We start from the raw sequence: 26339 nt of genomic DNA on the forward strand, positions 1-26339 counted from the left end.
GGATACGAGAAACGGCGTCAGCTGTTAAAGACTCGCCTATTATTATATTATATACAAAGATGCGCTGGGCAGGTCACCTTATAAGAATGGATAATAACAAAACACCTAGTAGAACGCTTAGTGGAACTATGGTAGGACGTTGGCCAGTAGGAAAACCAAGGAAGAGGTGGATAGATAAAATGGGAACCGATACTAAAGAGATATTGAGATATTGATGACTGGAGGAGAGTAGCCAAGAAAACGGATGCTTGGAGGCGGATGCTGGAGGAGGCCAGAACCCAACATAAGCTGTAGCGTCATTGGAGAGAGAGAAGAATGGATTCTGTGACGTTAAAAGTTGGAATATGCTCTAAGAACATGACTTTAACTTTATGTTGTTTAACATCTATTAAATTAACACATCGCAATTACAGCGAGACTTGCTTCATACGTGCAATGTCAGTCGTCTCATCAGCGAGAATGACAAGAAATTTAGCTTCCTTTATTTCACCAATGATCATTTGAATGACCAAGAAATATTGAATAATTTCACCCCAAATGTAAATTATTTCATTTTGGATTTGGGGGCTTATGAAAAGGGCATTTTTGTGGGAAGTTGCCATATGCAAGAAAGATCTTTATCCCCAGATTCGGCTGCGTACCGCGACAGTGATCGAAAATTATCATTCTGAGGTGGTTGTTCAGACTCTGGTGTAATGTGGATCCGTCCCGAATCAGTTTTACCAATTAAAAGTGTACTTTGTTTGCCTTAAAAAAATATTCTATTTAGGATAAGGACTTGTTTTTGTGTTGGTTTTCCTGTTGCTGTCTCTTTCTTTCAGAAGACGACTGCTCATGGACTGGGGGAGGGTTTGAACCCCCAAAACCCCTCTCTGGCTACGCCCGTGAGTTTTATATTATAATAAGAAGAATTTAGTTGTGGTTATATATAAAAAATGCAGTGTGGTTCAAAGTTTATACCTGTCAAACGTTTAAAAAGTGTGCATTATCGGTTAATGAGAAGGCAATTAAAAGTAATGTTTATAATTTCTTAGGAATGGAACAACCTTCAGTTTCTCTTGACGATACTGTTGAAAAGACAAGTAATATGACAGGTGTAAGCAAATCACCGATATATTAAATGCGAAGTGAATTAAAAAGTGAAGTAGTTAAGCCTATAAACGACAAATAAAAAAAGTTAAATTTACTGAACAAATTAAAAGCAAAATAGGAAGAAATATTCATAAATTTTATTTTAAAACGAAGATACCAACACTTGCCAAAGTTTTGGATGCAATCAATGAAGATCCGCATCTCCCTAAAATGGGAGAGACAAAACTAATGAGAAACCTTAAGAAAATTGAAGTTCAAGTGGGCAAAACATGACAAAAGCAACTCTTATTGATATTGAGGACATTTTTTGTTGGAGACGGAGATACCTCAGTATCTATTATTATTAAATTACATGCAGAAGAACTTTCAACCTTTATGACAGGCTTTTTTGGAAGGATTATCTATAGGATTAAAGGTTACTTCCGGTAAGAGACGACGCCTAATAATAACACATATTGGAAGTCATAACGGGTTTTTAGAAGATGGTTCTTTAATTATTTCTATCTAAAAAAACAGGAGACTACCGTCAAGACATGAACAGTGATTTCTTTGAAGAATATTTTCAGCAGATAAAAAGTTTTCTCTAGTTTTCATTTCAAATTGAAGATCTGCCAAATACTTACAGGAAGAAACAAGATTTTAGTTTAGTTTAGTCAGAAACTTCAGTTTTACAGAAAATGTGTAAAAATTGAATTGTTACAAATTGTAAAATTAAATAAATCTCCAAAACGTTATGCAGTTATGCAGAACTTACAAAACACATGACATTGATGTTGTGCGTCTTCCTCCCCACCACTGCCGAACTTAATCATATTGAACTGATATGGACTATAAAAGATATATAGCTCGAGATAATACGGCATTTGAATGTTAGGTTAGGTTTTCAATCTTCAATAATTATGTTTGAATTGTTTTAATGTAAAATTTACGATTTTTCGTAATTCAAAATATACTGCATATCTACAAAATATTTGTAAATTATACTCTGTCCTCTTGAGATTGATAGCACGAATCCTCTAAAGTATATAATTTTCCTCCATAAACCATAAGCGCAGCATATCTCACGACTGCGAAAATGGAAAATTTGATTAAAAGTTAGTTATTTTTTAATCATATTTAAAATATATAAAAATGATTAATTTTACTAATATTATCTTCATAAGTGGCTTTTGATATTTATGTGCAATCGATGCTTACAGTCAGGTGTTTGGTATAATTTGTAACATGGTTATTTAACGTTAATTGTGTTGTGATATTTATATTCCACGATGGTAACCACGTCAACTTTTAATCCACAGCAACTGGTCCGTAAAAGACCTTATCCTCAACGGGAAAAAACTATTATATTGAATGTGCATGATGCGTTAGTTCACAAAACTCCAAATATTACTGTTCGGGAAATCGTCGGTTGTTGTTCAGTTATGACAGTAGTTGGGGAAGCCACAATTTATCAATTTCTAAAAGAAAAGAAAGCTGGAGGAATTGTCGTGCCAAAAAAACCCATTGGAAAGAAAATAATGGAAACTGATGACTTCGTTAAAACTGAAAGTTCATTCTTTTTATTTACATAAATAAATACCTACCATCGACAAGATTTGGAATAGTATTACAGAAAACGACGGACTACCGGTTTTTGGGCGAACAAAATTGTGGAAGTGTCTTAAGGAAATAGGTTTTTCATGAGATAAATGTAACAAAAGAGATCTTTACTTCTTGACAAAGAGTATATTGTTTGTTAGAGAAGGGAATATCTAAGAATAATTAAAAGGCTCCGAACAGAAGGAAAAAAATTATCATTTAGATGAAACCTGGTTAAACGAAGGGTACACTGTTTCAAAATGTAGGGTTGACAAAAATATTACCAATTCGCATTCGGCTTTTATAGAAGGTTATTCCTCTGTTTTGAACCCACCTACTGGAAAATAGGATGTATACAGCATGCAATAAAGGATGAATAGTAGTAGTAGTAGTAGTAGTAGTAGTAGAGTATTTATTTAACTACATAACAGATACACATGTTGTAGCAAGTCAAAAAAAAATTCACAGTATTAAAAAAGGGATATAAAACGTAACTTAAATATATACAAACAAGAACACATATTAAACAGAAAAACATTTATAATGGCAAAGTTACGGTAAGCAGTTCAGTGGATGTTCTGCAATGCGTCATATATTCTTCTGAGTAGTAATAATCATGTTTTGTTGGGGGCGAAAAAGGAAAGGAAGAAAATTTATGGAACTAAGTCCAGGACTAATTATTAGAACCAATTATCATTGAACCAAACAACACAACTTTGTACTTATAATTTAGATTATAATAAAATTTCATTTTCCAAACATTTATACCCAATTCCCCATCACTGAATACACAAATCCTTCGTTTTCGTTTTATGTTAAACTTTGAGCCTATTGTGTCAGCTATCTGAATCTCATAATACAGGGATGATACAACGAAAGATAGCAAGTAAAGAAACATTTCTAATAATAATATTTCTAATGATAGTAAAGAAATGCTTACGAGTCGGTTTAATTTTTTGAACGATCCTTTAGTGTTTCGGACATATTTTTGAATTTATAATGAGGTGCTGTGCTATCAAGCTCAAGAGGACAGAATAATTATAGTCCATTTTTGTATTTTTACTAGTTTATTGTAAAAGCATTTTTTAATAATTATTTAAGATTAAACCTTATTTTTACAATTAAAACCCAGTTTTTTATTCTTATAAGTAATTTTAACAAAAAATGTTTGTAATTTAAAAAACTCTTCAATCATTTTTACAGTAAAAACAATTCAAAGTTATATTTACAACCAATATGTTTTGAAACTAACAGTTATTTTTAAAGTTTTTTTATATTGTAGTCAACAAATATTTTTTTGCATACAAAATATAAAATGAGTGTAAGTCTGTGATATATCAATTTTATTTGTCTTCAGATTTTCAGGGTTTAAAACTCTCTATATGAGTGTATGCCAAATAGAATAACTCTACATGCGTGAATGCCAAATATCTTTGTACCTTTTTGGTCCCTCAGTTTGTTTTTACCATGTTTTTTCTAATTAAAATATCTACTCTATCACTATTTATTGCCCTTTTTTATTTTTCGACTTCTCCAAAATATTATCTACTCGTCTATAATGAGTACATATATTACTCAGTACTAAAGAAAAACACGAGTAAATTTCCTTTCGCTTAAAGTCATTAACTTATAGACCTTAGAAATTATTTTTCTTATACTAAAGGAATCCAGAACTTTTTCATGGTTGTGTTTCGCATTAGTATAGCTGTTCTGTATGAGTATTTAATCCACTCATATTGTGTAACTGATATAATAAGGGTGGTGTGTAACTTGATTACGGCCGTATCCACTGACATTATTCCAACGTTTACTAATAAGGTCTTATGGCCAATGTCTTAGGAGTTGTTTGATATTTATAGGCCAGTGGAAAGTAAAATTATTTGATAACGACAGATAATGTCTTAGTTTTTATTATTAAAGTTTCATACTTGTATATAAAATATGTAAATTAGTGTATAAAACTATTATCTTCTTAAAAATTAGTAAAATCTGAAATCACACTGTAATATGTAATAACACTATAACTGAACTAAAATTAATAGTACTCTATTATTTCTTTAATTATTCAGTTATAAGCTATTACATTCCTTTGCCATATAAATATGTTTGAATCCTTTCATTACTGTGGTAATTTGAAACAATCTGCTTGTATCTATTTGTTCCAAAAGCCCAGGTTGTTTGAACGCATCCGTATTTTTGGATATTCCTTATCCATTACTTATTTTATCATTTAACCAACATATTGCGTCTATAACCTAGAATTATCTTTAACTAACACACGTGCATCAGTACCTCAGAAAAAATATAATGTTAGTAAAGAAAATGTGTCTGTTTTGTTTTTTAATGGATTTTATATAATTTACTTGCCGATTAGCAACGTACTGTAACTCGACATCTGATCGGATAAATCAAGGAAGCTTTTACCTGAATTGTAATCGATTACCTCTTTCGGTTTTTGAATATTATTTCTCCGACGTTAAAGTTGGACCACTTCAGCGTTGTGGCAGGTGGATAAAACTAAAACACCTTTTTTGTCATGCCACTTGAGGACACATATTCCTCTTTCATTTTCTCTGGCAATTACTGCATCTTATTTATGTTTTTTATTTATTACTTCGGCTGGATTACCCTTGCGATTATTTGTCAAAGTTCCTCAACAATGGGTGTTGTTATCCAAAAGTATGTGCGCTAACTGAAGGCTTGTATACCAGTTATCAGTTACACAAATTCTACCAGACCCTAAAAGACCGCGCGACAATTTTAGCACTACAATGGTAGATGCTGCTAATTCACCTTGCTTCTCTTTGCCTGTATATACACTTAAGTTCCACGTATAACCATTCTGAGTACATAATTTAAATATTTTAATGCAGTATTTTCGGCACTTTTGTGGATTATACTGCTTGAAGAGTAAACGTCCTTGAAACGGTACCATGGTTTCATCGATGCAAAATGTTTTCCCTGGTGTAAATATTTTTTGATAGTTGCTTATGATATTGTCTATAAGTGCACTTTATACAGCCTGTCTCCTTCTGGGCACTTATAGTTATCTGAGAAATGCCACATTTTCAGAAGTAACTTAAATCGGTTGCGGCTCATAATATTTGGAGCAACATTATTTTTGAACATCGCTAGTTTTGAACGTCTCCGGTGGGCCATGGCGGACACCGGTGTCCATACGTAGTTCGCGCCAGGCCAAAGCGGACACTGGTGACCGCTCTATACTTTTTTAAAACTGTTAACAAAAAATTCAAATGGTTCAAATGGTGGAGATTCGATTTGAATGCGGATTAAATGTTTTTAAAATGAAATTTTGTTTAATATTGCTTTGGTCCAGGGGAACATTTTGGTGAAAAATCTTAACCTGTTAAACAAGATCACTACTTTCGACATAAAAATTCTGATAACGAGAAAATTTCTGAAAATGAGTCCGAAAGAGATGGACAATGGAATATATACCAAATGCAGATTTTTGCCCGAAAAAAGAAATTCCTACCCAGAGAGGAGGAACAACAATGCTAAATATTGATAGAAGTTCTTGTCCTGTTAATATTTTTCTAAAACTATTTCCGCGTATTATATTTATGTATATTGATTCCATATTAATTTCTTGCTTTGTTCAACCTGGTAACAACACTACATTTTTCATGTTTAGGAATCTATATGATAAATCGGGTAAACTCAGCCTTATTTGATAATAAAAAAATCTTAAGAGGTGACATAGACTTTTTAGTATCATCAAAGGAAAGAAACAAGGGAGGTGATATTGATGTCCAATTGTTACAATACCACTGTTGGAATTATTAACAGAGAGGTAGAAACTGGAGAAAAAGCTGAGTTTACTTGTCCAGATGCAATTATTTTCTTCAATAATATTATGGGAGCAGTAGACCTCGCTCATCAAAAAGTTGCACATATATATAATATCGGTCGAACATCTTCAAAATGGCGGAGAAAGGTTTTTTAGAGGTTAGTTATGTACGCTATTGTAAATTATTAGATTATATATAAGTATTTGTATAGAATATGTGTACAAAAAGATAATAAGAAATTTTTATTCTTGATTATTCAGCTAAAAAAGAATACACAGCTAATTGAATTAGGAAGTTCGAAATCAAATGTAAAAAAACGAAAAAGTGGCCGTTCTGGAAGCATTTCAAAACAACAGAAACATACGATTAATGTCGGAGACCATTTATCACAACAAATACCTACTAATAGGAGGTGCTTTCGATGTTCAGAAAACAAATAAAAAATACGAACTAGGACTATTTGTACAGCGTGTAATGTGCCTCTATGCAAAAATTGTTTTTACCACATCATTCATAAGAAGTGTTGTTTTTTTTTGTGTAATTTACCTTTTTTCATTTTGAATATAAGCTTTTTCTTTACTGATTCCCCACCATGTGATATCCCTCCATGTAACAGTAATGGGGCATATATGATCCATATCCTTTCTAAGGATACAAGGACACGTAACAATGTAAAAAAATTCAATCGGGTTAATGAGCTAAAACTATATAGTATTTAATATATGGGAGCTGTATACTATTTAATCTAAAAGTTTTTCAGTTTTTTAGTTTTCTATTCTTAATTTTCATTTCTCCTTCTACTTGATCCTTTCATTTACTTCCTCCTTTATCTTTATTACTGTCTCTCACTTTCATAACCAGGATTCCACTCTGTGCTACATTTTAGCATCTTTCATCTTTATGCATATCAACATCGTATTATTTCGTTAATTTCGTGAGATTTAGTAGCTTTTCAAATTTTCAAATTTATAATTGTTGGTTTTTTGGTCCCGTTTCTGTTCTTATGACTTTTCTTACCACAATTTTAAGCTGTTTCTCTTCCTTTTTTTGCCAGTATCGTTTCTGTCGTTTCTGTAACATATGTTATTATGGAATGTTTTTATTCTTCTCTTGATTTTCAATTTTCCACTTCACTTTTCGCTTCACTGTCGAATGGTTTTGCAGACGATGGATCAGGTTCTGGCAAGAAAAACAAAAAGGCTAACGTACTAGTTTAAAATTGCTAAAAGTGAATCTACTACTTAGACTACATTATTGTCTTGTCTGATCGATGTATGGAGGAGCAGTACTGCAAGAGCCGAGGGCTTGCGACTTGGTGATACTCTTTCATAAATCCCTACTTCATAAGCGTGTAAACGCCTAAATAAAACGTGGAATGATATTTACCTATTTGTGTACTATACGAATTTGAAACATTGTTATTGGGAAAAGCTGAAATAGAGCTGCTGAGAGGGTGGGTTAAAAGCAACAAAAATAATGCTAAAATAGGATTAAAAATTATAATAGAAGAATGGATTAACGATGCACAGAACCGAAGAAAATGGAGATAACTAATAACGCAATGTAATTTATAACATGTATTTTGCTTTTAGAACTATATAATTTGGTATATAAATAAAGAAATAAATCAATATTTAGATTTAAAATGCTGAAGCATACGATAAAATTAAACACACGTGGTAAGTATAATTTTTGACAAACACAAGATAATTTTTACAAACGAACTCTGTAACACTGCCGTGCTACAATAATATATACAAGGCCTGAATCGCTCACTGTCGGAAGAGAATTGGGCGGGGTTTTCATAAACATATAGAAACTATATCGTATTTTAAATCCAAGCACAATTAGATAATATGAAGTTATAATTTATTATTGGACGCCACCCCTGGTTTATCCTCGAAGGGGAAGAGAAAAAAAAATTAAGATTTATTGAAAGTTTACAAGAAAACTATTCTTTATTATTTCTTAGTAATGAACAAAAAGAAAACATTAAAAGTTACGTCATCCCAAAGGGATTCCAAAATATTATTTTATGTTAACATTATCATAAACAAAAAATCTTTGTATCGTATTAAATTAAGAATTGGTCATAAAGAAAATGAATGTATATATATATATATTAACCCCAAATTTCGAAATTTGTTTACATTGAAAATAATATAGTTATTTATCAACTAGGAACAATGAAGAAAATAAACCTTTAAATTAAATTAGAACACTTCACTATATTTTAATTCTTTTTGAGTTCATAATCATTTCTGTTGTCTTGAAAGTAGGTATAATAAAAATTGGTACAACCTTAATCTGCTCTGTTTCTCTTCTTGTTTAATAAGTCACCAAATAAACCATTGATTCAGCTACGTACTATATAAAATCACCACCATCCTAGATAAGAGGGGTTAGGGATTCCAAAAAAAGATACTGCTACTGGGCCATGATCTGGAATAACTCCATAGCAATACTATCTTGCGACGAGTATTAGAAATATAATATCAGCATTATAGCCTCTCCAATGAGGGTCTAAAAAAATAATATATCTATCTGAACTGAAATATGGACAAGAAAAGGATTTATTAACTCACCTCTGAATTGAGACCCACTTTATAAAACACGTCTTAACGGTTGGACGGTCTTAACAGAAAAGAGCGAAGCGCTGTCATGGCGCCTGAATCTGGAAATTGGGCGTGAGTGACAAGTTGAAAAATATGCTCATCTACCGGATATATTTGGGAATTACAGAAGAATCCTTGAGTCGGCTACAGGTAGGTACTTGACAGAGAGATGGGGTTAGAAGTTTTATTTAAAAAAATTATTGAAATTTATAATGATTTTCTTTTAAATCTTTTGAAACGGTTACACAGCCCTCCCCACGATTTCAACTGGGTACCAGCGTGGAATCGGACTAGGCATGGTGGCACACCATACTAACCTTTTCAAAAGTGGGAATAGATATACGGAGAGGTAAGACAAACAGAATGGACAAATATAGCTACAATCTGGACTCACAGAATCCTTCTTTCACAACTCACGTGGGAACAACTCAAAGATTTCAGAACAAAGCGAAACAGAACGCATAGAAATGACTCAACTATAAAAATGTAAACAAAAAAATTGCATTCTCACTCTCAAAATGCATAGGGTATTTCACCTATAACCAATATCATGAACAAAGCGGAATAAAACAAAACATATCTACAAATCATTATTTGAGACCAAAAGCTCGCATTCAATCGAAACAATATAATTAAGATATTATTATTTGAAATTTCATAAGTAATATAAAGCAAAACATACTAGTGTTGTCACCAAGATACAAAACAGATAATTTACTGCGTAGTCGTTATGAGACCTAACACAATAAAACACAAAAAAAATAATGTTATCGTTTGTTCGGAAGCGTAGAGTCTTTCATCTATGACTTAATCCACGAATAACATAAGAATAATAATACAATCGTATCATTAACGCCATAAGATACAAAATACAAATGTGTCATCGTTTGTTCGGAAGCATAGAGTCTTTCATCTATGACTTAATCCACGAATAACATAAGGTAATAACGCAGCGCGTCATTATAGACACATTTAGAAATACACAAATAAAAGGAAAGAGTTACTAATAGTTCAAAATTGGGTACATTAAAGTTCTACAAAGACAAGCCTTAATAAGTTTACTGGGAAAGGTAGACATCAGAATTTCTGTAAGACACATCTATAGAAACAAAAAAAGCTGATGTTTAGTTATTAGTATGACAACTAGAATTTGTGATAACTAACGTGTATCATCCGCCTATAATAGGGACAACATCGGTAGGTCAACTTCGGGTAGGGTTAACTTCGGGTAGGGTCTAAATAATTCTAGATTACATAACTAAACAAGTATTGGAGAACTAAAAAAGTTTCCTGACGCGGGAGGCTGTTATTCTAGATTTATTACTGAAATAAAATTATGAATGGCTTATCATTCCGACGAGTCAACTAGCGGGAATCCGCTTACTTCATCCCTAGCCTTCCTCAGTGTCTGGCCATTCAGAATATAGGATGTTAGACAGCAATAATCTTTTCAAACATTATTTTGGGGGGTTTCGGATAGAGAGTCGAAATTCGAAGGTCTGCACACTAAGAGTAAAACTTAGGCAAAATGAACAGATACTATAATGAACTATCATTGGTAACTAGACAGAGGAATCTTGATATCTTTGGTATAGATACCAAAAAAATTACTTGGATTTATAAATCCGTAAAATAAGATAAATTGAATTTTGTATCCACTTGAAGACAACTAAAGGTATGTACAATTTATTGTAATATAAACTAACATAAGCATAAAAATATCACATTCTACCAAGGCATTCTAAAAATAAAATGAGATTAAATTTTGCAAACACCCTTAAAATCAATATAGGTTCTTGGTCGGGGTAGCATAAACTTAAGATCTCGATCAATACAAACTAGAGAGAGAATAATACCGAAGTAGAATAAGATAAGATAAAAATAAAATGTATGTCGAAAAGAAATACGACATATATACATATATATAGACATATTGAACACAATAAATGATCAATATAATAATAATAAAAAGTAAAACAGTTCTACGAACTGGGGTGCGAGCCAAACTGAGTTGCTCTGGAGATCGACGTGCGGAGTCTCCTACACTACTTCCAGAGGCTCGTCTCTTTGCGACAACATCTGAGATACACACAATTATTAATTGGAATAGGGATAGGTCCACTAATCCAATTGACTATAGCAGGATGCTCCCTGACTAATAGTCAACACCACCGACATAAAACAAGGGTTGTCGAGACAGCTCAAAAAAAAAATTGAAACGTGTCAACTTCCTGAAGGGAAAGAAGCACTAAGGGACAGATTTGCCGAAGCAAAGTGGTATTCAATGTACTAAGTACTAGGGTATCAGTGCTGTACTGACCCCACGCCAAAAAAATTTGGAAAGGAAACGAATCCTCTCCAGGATAAAGTTCGCGTTAGCGCAACTCTTCCTGTACACGGGCCACGGAGGGATTGAATAGTCGCTGGAGAAGGTAGCAAAGATTAAGTACGCAAAGGCGTAAAGAGAATCAACTAAAAAATTAAAAATTAAGAATGGACTGAACATTTTAGAAGAAAGGCAGGATGGCCAATAGTTCTATAAGAATATCCTCTGGGATTGATCACAGTGGAAAATTTCCAAGCAAGAAGACTGGCAAAAGGACAAAAGAAGAAAATAAATCCAAACCGTTAATACACATCTTGGAGAAGCAGAAAGAAAAGGGGTATATGGCATACAAGCCACAATCGCTACAAAAACAGTTCAGTTTCAAACTGTTGTTTCCAAAAGAAACAAAAAAAAATCGTAAGAGTTTTCCACGAAACAAATACTTACGATAAGACTTAAAAGGAACGGAAGAATCATTACAATCTTCCAAAGGAATAGAAAAATATTACAGTCCATCGTCAATAATAAAAAATCGTGATGTTGGATGTAACACACCACAACAAAAAAAAAGTTGAACAGTAAAACATTTTTGACACCTAATTGAATCCAATATGGTCGTCATACAAATCACAAAGAAATGTTTACCATTCTTTAGCAGAGCTCCAACAGAGTCAAAATAATATAAACTTTTAATTCTCAGTGGGTCATTTACGGTAGCACCAGAACTATTTCAATTGTTAAACAAACGTGGTCTTAACGTCGACATAAAGATAAAAGATAAATTCACAATAGGCGGCAGCGGGTTGTTTCACCTCTGTATATACAAAGAGTCACAATAGACAACAGCAAACTACTTCAACCTCACTTGTACCATATCATGAACACAAGATAATAAATGAAAGCTTTTGAGCCTTAGCCAAAAGTCTCAAAGCAAAAAGATATATGTGGTCTAATAAACTATTAGAAGACCGCAAAAATGTCAACGACAAAAAAAGAAAGCTGCTGCTTATACAACAGTCTGACATCACACAAATAACTCAAGATACAATAATACAGGTCACGTGCATGTACGTCCTACAGGACATCTCGAGAAAAAAAAGGTAAAACCACAAATAACAATAAATTCCAGTACCAAAAACATACTTCTACTACTTCTGACCACACAAAGACATAAAATTAACATAACAGAAGGAAAATAACAATATTTCCGCTCTATATTCTCAACAAAGACGCCTTAGGCAGAGAGAAACGAAGTCATATCATTACTTCCTTATACATGCAAAACAAAAGAACCATGGACTGTAAAATATAGAAAGCATTTTCCTTTTCAGGAAATAAAATTTTCTTTTCAAAGTACGAAAAAGTTAAACTATGAAAAAATAAATTTTTAAAATAAACGAAAAACAAATTAAAAAGAAAATTTAACAGATAACAGACGACTTAACATATTAAAAACATCCTAATATCAAAGAACTCAACTTCAAATCCTCGCAAAAAAAATATTTCGCGTAAGTATTCTACACGAATCCAGATAACATATTTTAGAATTAGGTAGGTCGGGACAGCCTGTATATAGATATAGTTCCCAACAGTTTGCCGCAAATAAAAACCATGAATCAAGATTAAGAAATAAAATTCACTTAATTGATTTTTCAAATAACGAACGCTAAGTGCCATTTCGTTTATTTAAAATAAACACATTGAGGAATATAATTATTATGCTTCTATAAACAAAAGACTGAACTGCAAAGAAAAAGAATTGAGGACTATACAAATTGTCGAGACATATTAGCCGGAATAATTTCAAGGTTTCACTCAATCTAAACACTAAAAAAGAACGACGAAATATTATATTACTTACAAACGCTTCTAAGAAAAGGCCAGCGTTTAGATACCAAATCAATTATTTCATGAACGTAAACAAAATTTCTAACATGGAATGTTTATTTTAGACGAGTGTGGAAATACACCGCATTAAGAATACCGACAAAAAGAAATTAAGCAGTGAATGTTTACATCACATCATTCCAAATACGTTTTATTTTGATCTCAGAAAGTAGACGGAAATATTTCTACGTAATTTTACGAAGATTAAAAACGAATACATATAAATACTTTGCAGAAAAAATTCTAAACCGATTAAACAAAAATTGGGTAAAAGCAAATACACAAACAATTTGAGTCTAAAATACGAAATGTAAACAGAAATCATAAACATATTACGTTGTTTTTATAATGAAGATACACGCCCCACGTTGGGCGCCATTTTGTAACACTGCCGTGCTACAATAATATATACAAGGCCTGAATCGCTCACTGTCGGAAGAGAATTGGGCGGGGTTTTCATAAACATATAGAAACTATATCGTATTTTAAATCCAAGCACAATTAGATAATATGAAGTTATAATTTATTATTGGACGCCACCCCTGGTTTATCCTCGAAGGGGAAGAGAAAAAAAAATTAAGATTTATTGAAAGTTTACAAGAAAACTATTCTTTATTATTTCTTAGTAATGAACAAAAAGAAAACATTAAAAGTTACGTCATCCCAAAGGGATTCCAAAATATTATTTTATGTTAACATTATCATAAACAAAAAATCTTTGTATCGTATTAAATTAAGAATTGGTCATAAAGAAAATGAATGTATATATATATATATTAACCCCAAATTTCGAAATTTGTTTACATTGAAAATAATATAGTTATTTATCAACTAGGAACAATGAAGAAAATAAACCTTTAAATTAAATTAGAACACTTCACTATATTTTAATTCTTTTTGAGTTCATAATCATTTCTGTTGTCTTGAAAGTAGGTATAATAAAAATTGGTACAACCTTAATCTGCTCTGTTTCTCTTCTTGTTTAATAAGTCACCAAATAAACCATTGATTCAGCTACGTACTATATAAAATCACCACCATCCTAGATAAGAGGGGTTAGGGATTCCAAAAAAAGATACTGCTACTGGGCCATGATCTGGAATAACTCCATAGCAATACTATCTTGCGACGAGTATTAGAAATATAATATCAGCATTATAGCCTCTCCAATGAGGGTCTAAAAAAATAATATATCTATCTGAACTGAAATATGGACAAGAAAAGGATTTATTAACTCACCTCTGAATTGAGACCCACTTTATAAAACACGTCTTAACGGTTGGACGGTCTTAACAGAAAAGAGCGAAGCGCTGTCATGGCGCCTGAATCTGGAAATTGGGCGTGAGTGACAAGTTGAAAAATATGCTCATCTACCGGATATATTTGGGAATTACAGAAGAATCCTTGAGTCGGCTACAGGTAGGTACTTGACAGAGAGATGGGGTTAGAAGTTTTATTTAAAAAAATTATTGAAATTTATAATGATTTTCTTTTAAATCTTTTGAAACGGTTACAACTCTAATATTGTGAAATTCAACAAAAACCGAAGAAAGCTGACTGCGGAATTATGTGTGCAACATTTACTTGAATGTTGCAGCAAATTTTGAAGTAAAATTGTTAAATTTTTGAGTTTTTTAGGAGTGACTTTTCTACACTTCCTATTTTCTAAGCGAGTGGACTAACTTTCTGGTTACTATTTTCTTTCACTAGTTTCTCTTACCAGTCAGGTATTTTCAGTAACCATCCATCCATCTAACAGCACTACAGCCCAAGTCCGGCCTTGGCCTCCTTCAGTAAGCTTCTCCAAAGATCTCGATCTACTACTGCTCTTTTCTATAAACGTGTTTAAAGAGGTTTTTGGCATCCTCATCTACTTCGTCCTCTAATCTCTTTTATGATCTTCCAACAGATTTTTTTCCTTGCATGGTCGCGGAATTCTGTTCTCATGCAAACGGACCACGTTGTGTTAGCAGAAACGCATCAGTCATCTGGCATTGAATACATACATGTGCTTCTGTTTCTACATTGTCATTTGCACTGGTCTTTTATTGATAACAACAATTTTGTTGTTGGTTTTTCTTCGGCCTACTACATAATTGCCTTTATTTCTGCGTATATTTTACTTTACCATTCAGTTTCTGCATATTTTTTATTTCATACTGCCATACATCACTGCACTGTGGTTGCAAGACCAATTGGTAGATTTTTATTTTTGTTTTCCATCATTTTCAATTTAATCATTTTACTTACTGCTCCAACAGTTTTACTTTCTTTAGTAACTTTTTTTCTAGTTCTGTACTTTTATCTGCTCTATTAGTAATTGTTACTATGACATATTCAAACTGGTCAACTTTCTTAAAGCAGTATTTCCTCTTGTCATCACTAGTTGTTTACATTTCTTTCTTAGTTCCTATTTTATTAGCTCTCTTTTTAAGATACTTTGTTTTTGTTTAGTTTATCTGAACGCCAAAAGTTTTTGATGTTATTATATTCAATATTTTTACAAAACAAGTATTATATAAATGTTTTCATATCCTAGTGCATAGGGCATAAAAAACATTCTTCAGTAAGGTCAAATTGACCTTCTTTCTCAGTTAAAACTATTGTCGCATTTAGAAGAGTGAATATGTTATAATTTTTCATACATACGTTACATATTTTCACAGAATTCTAGTCCTTGGTCGGGGTCATCATATGAAAGTTGGTGCACAATTTTTAATCTGTATGGATCAAATTTGTTTTTAGTTAACACTTGGTGTACTGTCGTTTCAATGATTCCACAAATAGACGTAATCTTGGGCTGTAAAAGAAGTAGGGTTCACTACCACTTCTGCAATTATGTAAATTTTTTTATCATCTCTAATTGTTGATCGATCAGACCGTTTTTCATTTTAAACATTACCTGTTTCTTCAAACTTCCGAAGAAGCTCCCCCAAATAAGTCCTTGATATAGGACGATCGGGGTACCTCCCCTTAAAAAGACGTTCCGATACATTTGTTTAATTGACCATTGTCTATTGTCGACTCTATCAATTATCTAACGAAGCTCTCAGCTTGGGGTTCATTGGCCATTCATGTAGATGATAAATAAGAACGGTCCAAAATGCTTTTCTGAGTTCGCCATCTGCTCTTCTTATCATTTAGCTCAGCATAGAACTGTCTATTATATTGCATCGAACTAATGATCTTTACCAGATCGTAATCAAGCACATTGTTATAGATCTTAGTTAACAGTATTCTGTAGTTTATTGTATCGTATGCCACCGTGAGGTCTGTCAATGCTACCCCACTATCTCTCTCTGCTTTAATCCCTCCTCTATATACTCTATTAGGTTCAGTACTTGGTCTGTGCAGGATTTGCTAGGCCTGAAGCCTGCTTGTTGTGGAAGTCAAGCAACTACTCTCGCTTTTGACCCGAAGTGCTTTATCTGCTCTGTCAGGATTTTAACCACCCCAGGTGATTTTCTATTTTTATGACGTCCATGCCTTTTTTGAGCTCTTCGGTGATAAATGCATTTCGCAACAAAGTTGTTTCCTGTTGTTACGTTCTTGCAGCAGTTGGCGTGTTGTCTCTGATTTGGCTCTATTGCATATGGCTGTTTAACCTCTGTGGGATCACCGTTAATTCTTTTGATCATATTCCAAGCCTGCTTACTGCTGTGCGTCCTGTCTATTTTACTTAGTATTTCACTACATCGTTTTAGTCGTGAGGTTTTGTATCTACTGCAATCTATGTATCTTCAGAGTAGTTTCGCAAAATGGAACTTTGCCAAATTCTAGTCAGACTAGATTCGGGGTATCATAATTTTACAAATTACAAAAGCTTACGCCATAAACTATTTGCATAATTTGTAATTTCAGATGAAGCATTATCAAATTCCTTATCTGACTCAGTTGATTCTTCATTATTTCTGTTTTGAATAAATTTAACCGTATCTGAAAATAATTAGAACGCCGCATTTACGTCTGACACTGTCTGATACAACAGTTTTGAAATCCAATAATCTGTATTGAAGGCGGAAACTCTATCAAAACTTCAGGCTTTTGAGATATGGTTATACAGAAGAATCAATGAAGATAGCATAGACAGACAAAGTCACCAATGAAGAAGTACTGCGGAGGATGAACACAACCGCGGATTTAGTCAACATCGTGAAGGGCCGTAAGCTGCAGTACTTGAGACATATAATGAGAAATAAAGGCAGATATGAGCTACTCCAATGCATTTTGCAAGGTAAAATTGAAGGAAAAAGGGCCCTAGGACGAAGAAGAATATCCTGGCTTGCTAACCTGAGAGCATGGTATAGAAAGACCTCAACACAGGGATTCCGTATAGCAACCAACAAAGTCATCATAGCCAGAATGATCGCCAACGTTCGGAACGGAAAAGCACCCTAAGAAGAAGGAATATTGATTCTATTGAAGTCTAGTCAGGTTTTATAATAAATATTTTATCTCAAGACTTTTTAAATTTTTATTATATAATATTTATTCATAACATCAAAATATTTATTATATTTTATTATTGAATAATTTATTATTAAAAATGTTATCTGAATTATTATATTCAATAGTGCACGTAGAGAAAAGTATACCTTTTCAATAAGTAATTTACCACCAAACTATTTTTAAACCATGTTAAAATCAGAAGCAACCTTATCATTAGTACTTTACTTTATCAAACATTTCAAAACACATGAGTGTCTGGTTACGGAGTGTTCCTTGGCGCACACTTGCAGGGTTTCAAAATTTGTGCAGGTGTTAACTAAACCCCAGCAAAATGGATTGCGATTAGGGCGTTCGCGGTTAGAATAACTTTGAGTGGACTTATATTAAAATTACTGCTGAAGCAATATGTGCTTCGAATTTTGCAATGAAAATTTAATATTGGACTTATATAAACATATTTTGAATTTTATATACAGTTTGTTTTACTGGTATACGTAAGAAGATTTTAACGAAACTATAGGGTGTTCAATAATTTAAAAATTATTTTACGTTAAATATTATTTTATACGGGATTAAACCACAATATTGTTTGTTTTGAGAGTTACATTTTAAATTTGTTTTGACCTTTCGATTTCAAATCGGGAAATTGTTTTCAAAAAATTTTTAAATTAAGAAATTATTAGATTTAACCTGTAAATGTTAATGCATTGGCAGTGGGTGGCAAAAGCTACTTTGACAGTTGACATACTTGGTCTCGATCTTGTCGACAAATAGTGATATTTTTACTGCAATTCTGAGAGGTATTTTACCCTCGGATTGATATCTAATTCCGATTTTTCTGTGCTTATGTAGTTAACCACAGTTGAGTCCATGGTTCTTTATTTAAACCATAGGAAATAAGTCGGAAATTTACTCCACATGACTCCCGGTAACAGTAAGTTATAGAAAGTGGCTACTGTTCCGATCACGGATTATATTATAAAATTTGACGTTGTCAAATAAACAGAATGTAAAATGTTATAGTTTTGCTTTAAAATTTTGGTGCAGAAGTAGCTTAATAAATTCTTTTAATATCTTTAGTGATGAATAAATAAGTAATTCATTGTTTCAACTAACCATTAGTGATTAAAAAAAATATATAATCAAATATACAATAATATTTACAATGTATTGATGTAATAGGCAACAATAAAATTATCCAAAGAATGAAACATTATTTAGCTCAAATAATATTGTTGCAAGATTTTGAACGTATGTTTTTCGTTTCTCATATTTCATCACCTTCGATCAAATCAATAATGACACAGAATTCGATGGAAAAATTACAATTTTGTTTAATTTTAATTTTATTAGTTACAAAGCCTAAATTATAGGCTTTGACACCTTTAACGCCCAATGTGAACACCTAAAGTTTACGGTTGAGAGAGAGGCTGATAATATGATTCCTTTTTTAGACATGCTAATCCATCGTGGCAATGATGGCATGCTAAGGACGGAGTGGTATCGTAAACCTTGTTTTAGTAACCGTTTTATAAACTTTTTATTCTCAACATCCATCCAAGATGAAAACAAATTTGGTTTTGGCCCTGAAAACTAGGGTTATCAACTTGTCACACATCGAGTTCAGAGACAAGGGATTAAAAAAGCTGAGATCTATATTACAAGAGAACTCCTATCCTATAGGGATGTTAAATAAACTGTGTTAAATAAACTATGTGTGTTGCTATTAATGTTGAGTGTCTATGCTTTTGTAAATAATCTCAACGACTAGTAAGTTGCACTGAAGATTTGTGATATTTTATAAATATTTACACTTTTTTCTTATTATAGTGTCGTGAAAAAGGAACAAAACGATTCCGAAAGCTAGACGAAAAGTCATAAGAGTGTTTCATTAATATCCCGGCCAATTTTCTGACTGCAACCCTAATAAACTGTGTTGTTTGTTTATATTGACAGTCACTAATATCCAGTAATTCTTATATATATATATATATATATATATATATATATATATATATATATATATATATATATATGTACATATATCCATATTGATCATATGTAATCGAAATCTGAGTTTGTAATAAATCTTCACCACCAAACGTCTGCAGATCTTTTAATCCAGGACTATTTAGGTTGATTAGAGTGGGTTGTTCAGGCCATCTGTGTCTCTCCGCTCTTCGATCTGGTGAGAAAATTTGCGCTACCCCATTCTATTATAACCATATAATATCGATATTTCTTGTGAATCTAACTTTGATCATACGCGACAGTTCCCATTTTGCATTACGATTATAATTTGGAATTATATTTTTATTTTAGTAGTCATAGGTAAGTAAGTTCGGTAGGATGTAATTTTTTAGGTATCATAAGTCAAATTTTTCAATTTAATCCTTACAAAAGGATAGCTAATATAGGTATTAGTTGCTGTCAATTTGTCAAATTTTATTTATATACTTGTTTAAGATACACTGCAAATTATTGTTCTAAATTTTTTTTTCTTGCTATAAATGGTGTAATGTATGAGATATGATATATAAAGCAGAACAAAAAATAAAGCATCGAACTCATAGAATTCCAGGACATTTGTGGTATCACAGACTAAACTATAGTAAAATACCTTTCATAATAAATTATTTGTAGTGGGGATACTCCATTTAAAACATATTGATAGCACAATTCTTATAGGCGAGGCAATTAAGCAATAAACCTAAGAATTTTTTGTAGTTGGATAGATCTGAATGAAACTTGTTGCATTCTATTCGTAGAAGCGTTAGGAAATTTTGTGAACTAAAGTGATGATGTCGAAATGAAAATTTTGAAGTGACGATATGATAAATTCTTAATTCGGCAATAATTGACGGAGATGAGTTCAATATTACTACTATCTACGAGATTTTTACTTGTCGCTGGATTCGAATATCATGACGGTGATGGACCTGGTGTCTAGGATGGGCCTAGTCTCCTGGAGTTTTATAAAAATTCGATACATTAGTGCAAACTCGTTACTCGAAGATTTCTGGGGTCGTTGATCATGAATATAATGACGGCTATGGCCTCCGAGGCACATGGTGCCCAGGACAGAACTCGTCTCCTGGCGTTTTGTGAAAATCCGATTCAAAATCAGTGCAAACTCACTAATTTGGGGTTTTTGGGATAGCTGGACACAAATATCATGCTGTTAGGTTACATAGTAAATAAATATTTAATTTTTAATTTTAATTGTTGGTAATAGAACTTCCTTTTATCTAATGGTAGCACTTTAACAATGCTACCAACTGCATTCAAAGCGCCAAATTGTAAAAATAATGTTAAGAATAATTTTTTAAATATTCTATAAAGCTTATGAAAATAATGTGGGTATCTCGAGGATGTTTAACAAGAAAATATTATTATGATTACCAATTAATTACCAATGAATTAGTGCTCTAAGATACCCAAGTAACAAGTTTTGACTGATTTTGTGTCTAATTCACATGACGCTCTAGGTGATGAGGGTCTTGCAAGATAAATCCTGATCACCAGGTACGACTGAGACCATCGCCGTCATGATATTCACGTGCAGCGACCCTATAAATCCCCAAATAACGAGTTTGCACTGATTTTGTAAAATTTTTCCATAAAACTCCAGCAGACAAGGCCTGTTCTGTGCACCAGGTGCCTCTGAGTCCATCGTCGACATGATATTCGTGTTCAGTGACTCTAAAAAACCCCCGAGTAACAAACTTGTACTGATTTTGTGTCGAATTTCTATAAAACTCCAGTTTTAGCGACCCCAAAAACCCCCAAGTATTATTATTATACTTATTTCCGACAATTTCTCCGAATTACAAATTTATCATTTTTATCACTTCGGAAAATGCATTTTCCTTGTTTAATAAGGCAATTTTCATTTCGACATCATCACTTTAGTTCAGAAAATTTCCTGACACTCTTACGAATCGAATGCAACAAGTTTCATTGAGATCCATCCAACTGCAAAAAATTGGTAGGTTTTAGGCTTTTTCCTGCTTAATTTTCTCGCCTATTATGACAAAGCTAGTTTGTATTTTATGGTGTATTGTATTTGAAGTTTATCAACTTTGACAAGAAAGGTGTACAAAATCTTTTCAGTGGCCAAACGTGTGGAGGAAGTCCATAGAATGAACCTAAACATCAAACCAATAAAAACAATTCATAAAGTATATAAATAACTTCGGAACAATATATAAATAGAGTTTGATCATATTAAAATGGGAAGCAGGATTTCGTAGGGTTGTCCCATAAACGAAGCATCGAAGAAGGACTGATGCCTTTCGCGAAACCTTAGCTAAACTCTGTCTAGAATAAATAGTAAAATTCTGGAACAAGATGTTTGGTAAACAGAAATACCTTTACCTCTTAAGACTACAGATAATTCAAAGAGGCCTTTAGGCTCTTAGGTCTTTCCTCATTACCACTTGAAAGATCTATTATCAGACCAACAGATTTAGGCTTCTAAGAAAGCTAATTGCTCGTTTCGGAGGTACATTTATTACTTGGTCCGGTTCTAAAAATACCTCTTCCAGGTATATGGCATTGGTGAACAATTGTTCTGAAGTTGCACACATTATGTTTGGTCATTTCTGCTTGGTTTCAACGAATTTGTATTTACTCAGTCCATTTTGCCCATTTTACCAAAATTATACCTGAGTGAGCAGTGTCCAGAGAGAACATCTGTAATTACTCTGATATCAGCTTTCTGAATCTCTAACAGTATTTTTGCGTACCGAGCAGAAGGTTGTAATAACCTGTTTGCGTGCCTTTGGCTTGGCATATTTTTTCAGTAGGCTACACCAAGTTTCCTTTAACATTTTCGCTAGGTATCCGGCTTTTTGGTATATGCATTATATTACATGAATGAAACATTATGAAACACTCGATAAAGTAACTGCAGAAAGATATTCACAGGTGAAAAAGAAATATAATTATTTAATACTTTACTTAAGAATCATAGTAGTTCAAAATAGAAGAAATGATAATATAAAAACCATACAACTTTAATGTGATGGCCATGGGTAGATAATAACTAAAATATAGAAACATTGAGAAAATGAAAAAATCGGTTGCCTGTAAAGTCGGTTTTACGGGCGAAGATTTTACGTGACAACGTCTTTTTCTCGGTAGAATATTTATTGATATGAATATTATTAAATTGCACAATAGGAACAAGGAATTGAATGAAAATAAGAATTGCACAAATTTTAACTATAGAAATATATTTTGTTTACTAAAACATTGTACATGTAAACTTAAACTTAACTTTTTCATGAGTGACTCCGAGCCACAACCTAATTTAAGACGTTGTCACGTCAAAAAGTGGACGACCAGAGAGTCTTAAATAGAAATAATTAAATCCGAAAGAGAGAAAATATAAGAGAAGATGAAAAAGATGAAAATGAAAAAGACAGAAAAGATTCGATTTCACGTTCAAAGCGTCTATGTATCTGTTGATACGTATTTCGACTTAATAAGTCTCATCAGAACAGTTATTCATAGCCGTTCTTAACGTGAAAAATAATCTTCTCTGTCTTATTAGAGAAGAGTTGTAAGAGGACCAAAGGATAGTGACGATTAGAACGTGCTAAGAACGATTATTATATACAAGTTTCGTTACTTTTTTGAGCATTTCAATCAATGTCTACATTTTCTTATTTCAGTTTATTTTGCAGATTAGAGCCTTCTCTATTGGCTAACCCGTACTCGTACCCCCTCCACATTACCAAAGCATCAAAGTATCATGTCTGCCATCGAGCCCTACTCCGCTGCAGTTTACATTGTATTATATTGAAAAGTTTGGTTTTTCTGTCAAGAATGCCATTTTCTAATCAAATAGTACATAATATTAATGAAAAAAAAACTTTGCTAAGACATTTAAATAATTGGATGCAACAGTAAAAGTGGTATAAATAAAGACCTTATATTCCATTGATTACCGCTCTAAAAAAGGTTTAGTGATTTTAACTGATCATTTTGATGATAAAAAGACAGTTGATCAACTAAAAGGCTGGAAAACTGTATTAAAATTAAAACGTTTATCGTAACACAAGAGTTTATTGAGTGGCTAATAACATATTTATAAAATCCATTTTTCCAAAATATAAACACAAACAAATAAAACAAACACAAAGCTAAAATGAATGTTAGGGACTAAGGTCTTACACACACAATCTGTGTTAGGTTGTAGATTTTTATTAAACAAAAGATTGGGCGACCGGTTTCGCTGTTTAAAAATTATATAGCATCATCAGGCCCTCAAGAAACTACTTAAGTTCTCAATACAGTTCTCAGTATAGGTTCTACTCGGCGACATTGGGGAATTATAGGGACAGAATTAGGTTTTTATTTGAGTCTGGCACTGGAATAAAACCATGTGAGACTATTAAAGAGGTTAAAAATTAAAATCAATCAGATGTCAAATCTCGACATATTGAGTGTTCCGTGAATAATTATTGGTTTCCAATAAAATTAGAACTCCCAAATATAGATAATAATGCGTGTAGGCAGCGGTGTTGTGAATTGTCAGAAGTTATCTCTATCTCAGGAGATAAAAGATAAAATCCTATTTTTGCTCGTCTTCGACAGTGCTTCAAATATTGGGACAATTTACTATTAACCTTCTCATCATAGCGAAACGTTTAAGTAAAATCTTTCATCTCTAATCCAAAATAGTCGCAAATTTGTGAAAAATACTATAATTAAAAATGATTTATTTCTCCTAACTATTCTGCGATTTATTCTGAAAGTATATTGTTTTTGAGAATGTATTTTGTTTTAGGATGCAAATCATTTTTTAAAAGGAGTGTTAGAAGAAATTTAACGTACTCATGTCGAGGGAGCCGGAATTGTCCGATAGATCAACATCATAGAAACCAGTGCCAATATTGTCGTTTAAAAAAATGTATGAAAATGGGCATGCGAAGAGAAGGTATGTATTTGTTTCGAAATATATTTTTAGTACTACAGTTGTTCAATGTACGTTAAGAAGCTTTAAGCTATTTTTATTCAACAAATTCGAAAGAAGTCTCTCTTAAAATAAAAAAATCAGTCCCATTATTTAATCAATCTATAAATACGGTGCTATAAATACATTTGCGGCTGTTTGCAGAACCATTCCTTATATTTCTACGCCCGGATTGAACTGACGCGTTTTAGTCAGTATTTTAATGCACCAAATATATTGTAATCATACGCTGATAAGTCGGGACCATAAGGTTGCTTTAAGACTTCACACCCCCCAAACAAATCTTAAACTGTATGAATGCCACAGGAAGAAGTATAGGTATGCTCAAAAATGATTCTTTCATGATGGAGTGTAGTGGTCATCATGATGCCGTGTATTGTTCATCTACAAAGATCTCTGTCTCTGGTCATTTCTTTTAACTCATGCATAGGTATTTTGCATATTCCTGTAATTTGGTGGATCTATCTTGTTGGGGATCTTTCTCGTGATCTTCGGCCTTATACCTTTCGCTGGTTGATAAATTTTTCCATGCTTTCTGTGTCTGCTCTCATAACATGTTCAAAATATTTTAATTGTTGGAGATAGAATTTGCTGGAGAGCCGTTTGCTGACCTTTAGCTCAATTAAAATTGAATTATTTGTCCTCTGGTCAGTCCACCGAATTCTTAACATTTTTCTTCAACAGAACATTTTATTGGCGTATATCTTTCTTCTTTCCGCTTATGTTAGGCTCCAAGATTCACATCCGTGTTAATATATGTATATGTCAGTATTGGGAATATTAACCTTTGTGTCTATACCCAGGTACCTTGGTATTACGATAGTATAAAGATTTTTAGTGAAGCTTCTAGTTATTCCCAAAATTATTTAGAACAAAGGGATTTATACTAAAAACAATGCATACAATATATTAAAAATACCTGTCAAAGCTTTTACACTATTGCGTCCACCCTCGTGGCGCCCGGGTAACACTAATGTTTGGTAAATTATGAAGCTAAGTGTCAATTTTTTTTTATAATAAAAGTGATATAGAAACATATATAAAGGGTGCTTTTTAGAGGTATAGAAATGTAAGTCGGCAACACTTTTTTAACTGGCGGCCATTTTGACAGCTGTCAAGTGATTTATGTTTAGTTTGGTTTGGTATTTCAGCATGAATAGACTGACGCCTGAACAACGCTTTCAAATTGTACAAGTTTATTTTGAAATTCATGTTCTGTATCTAGGTCATGTAATGAGAAATCAAGAACGTTACGGCCTTCTCCAGCTGATTCTCCAAGGGAAAGTAAATGGTAAGAGAGGACCGGGAAGAAGACGCATTTCCTGGCTTCAAAATTTGCGAAAGTGGTATAACACGACTACCACTGAACTGTTCCGCGCTGCAATAAGCAAAGTGAAGATAGCCGTGATGATCGCCAACGTCCGGAACGGATAGGCACTTTAAGAAGAAGATGGTTCTGTTTGAAATACGTATCGCACACTACGTCCATTTTATGGTCAACATAATCGTCCATCAGAGCAACTAATTCGATTAATCATGGACAGTTTTCGCACCACGTTTACTCTAAATGATAATATGCATACACAGAGACGTCGTGC

At 32.8% G+C, this 26339-nt stretch overlaps 1 protein-coding gene and 1 long non-coding RNA gene across 4 annotated transcripts in view; one reads left to right on the top strand and one right to left on the bottom strand.

The window, feature by feature from the left end:
- LOC140451943 (uncharacterized) overlaps positions 1 to 26339 on the bottom strand; it is a 261924-nt gene that overhangs the window by 75754 nt on the left and 159831 nt on the right. The gene's annotated exons all lie outside the window — the stretch shown is intronic.
- svp (COUP transcription factor 2) overlaps positions 1 to 26339 on the top strand; it is a 198324-nt gene that overhangs the window by 43788 nt on the left and 128197 nt on the right. For all 3 annotated transcript variants that reach the window (XM_072545924.1, XM_072545925.1, XM_072545926.1), the window contains one exon: positions 24556 to 24705. In XM_072545924.1, the coding sequence (XP_072402025.1) occupies positions 24556 to 24705 (150 nt within the window). The remainder of the gene's footprint in view (positions 1 to 24555; positions 24706 to 26339) is intronic.

Source organism: Diabrotica undecimpunctata, chromosome 10, assembly GCF_040954645.1.
Source record: "Diabrotica undecimpunctata isolate CICGRU chromosome 10, icDiaUnde3, whole genome shotgun sequence".
Lineage (NCBI taxonomy): Eukaryota > Metazoa > Arthropoda > Insecta > Coleoptera > Chrysomelidae > Diabrotica > Diabrotica undecimpunctata.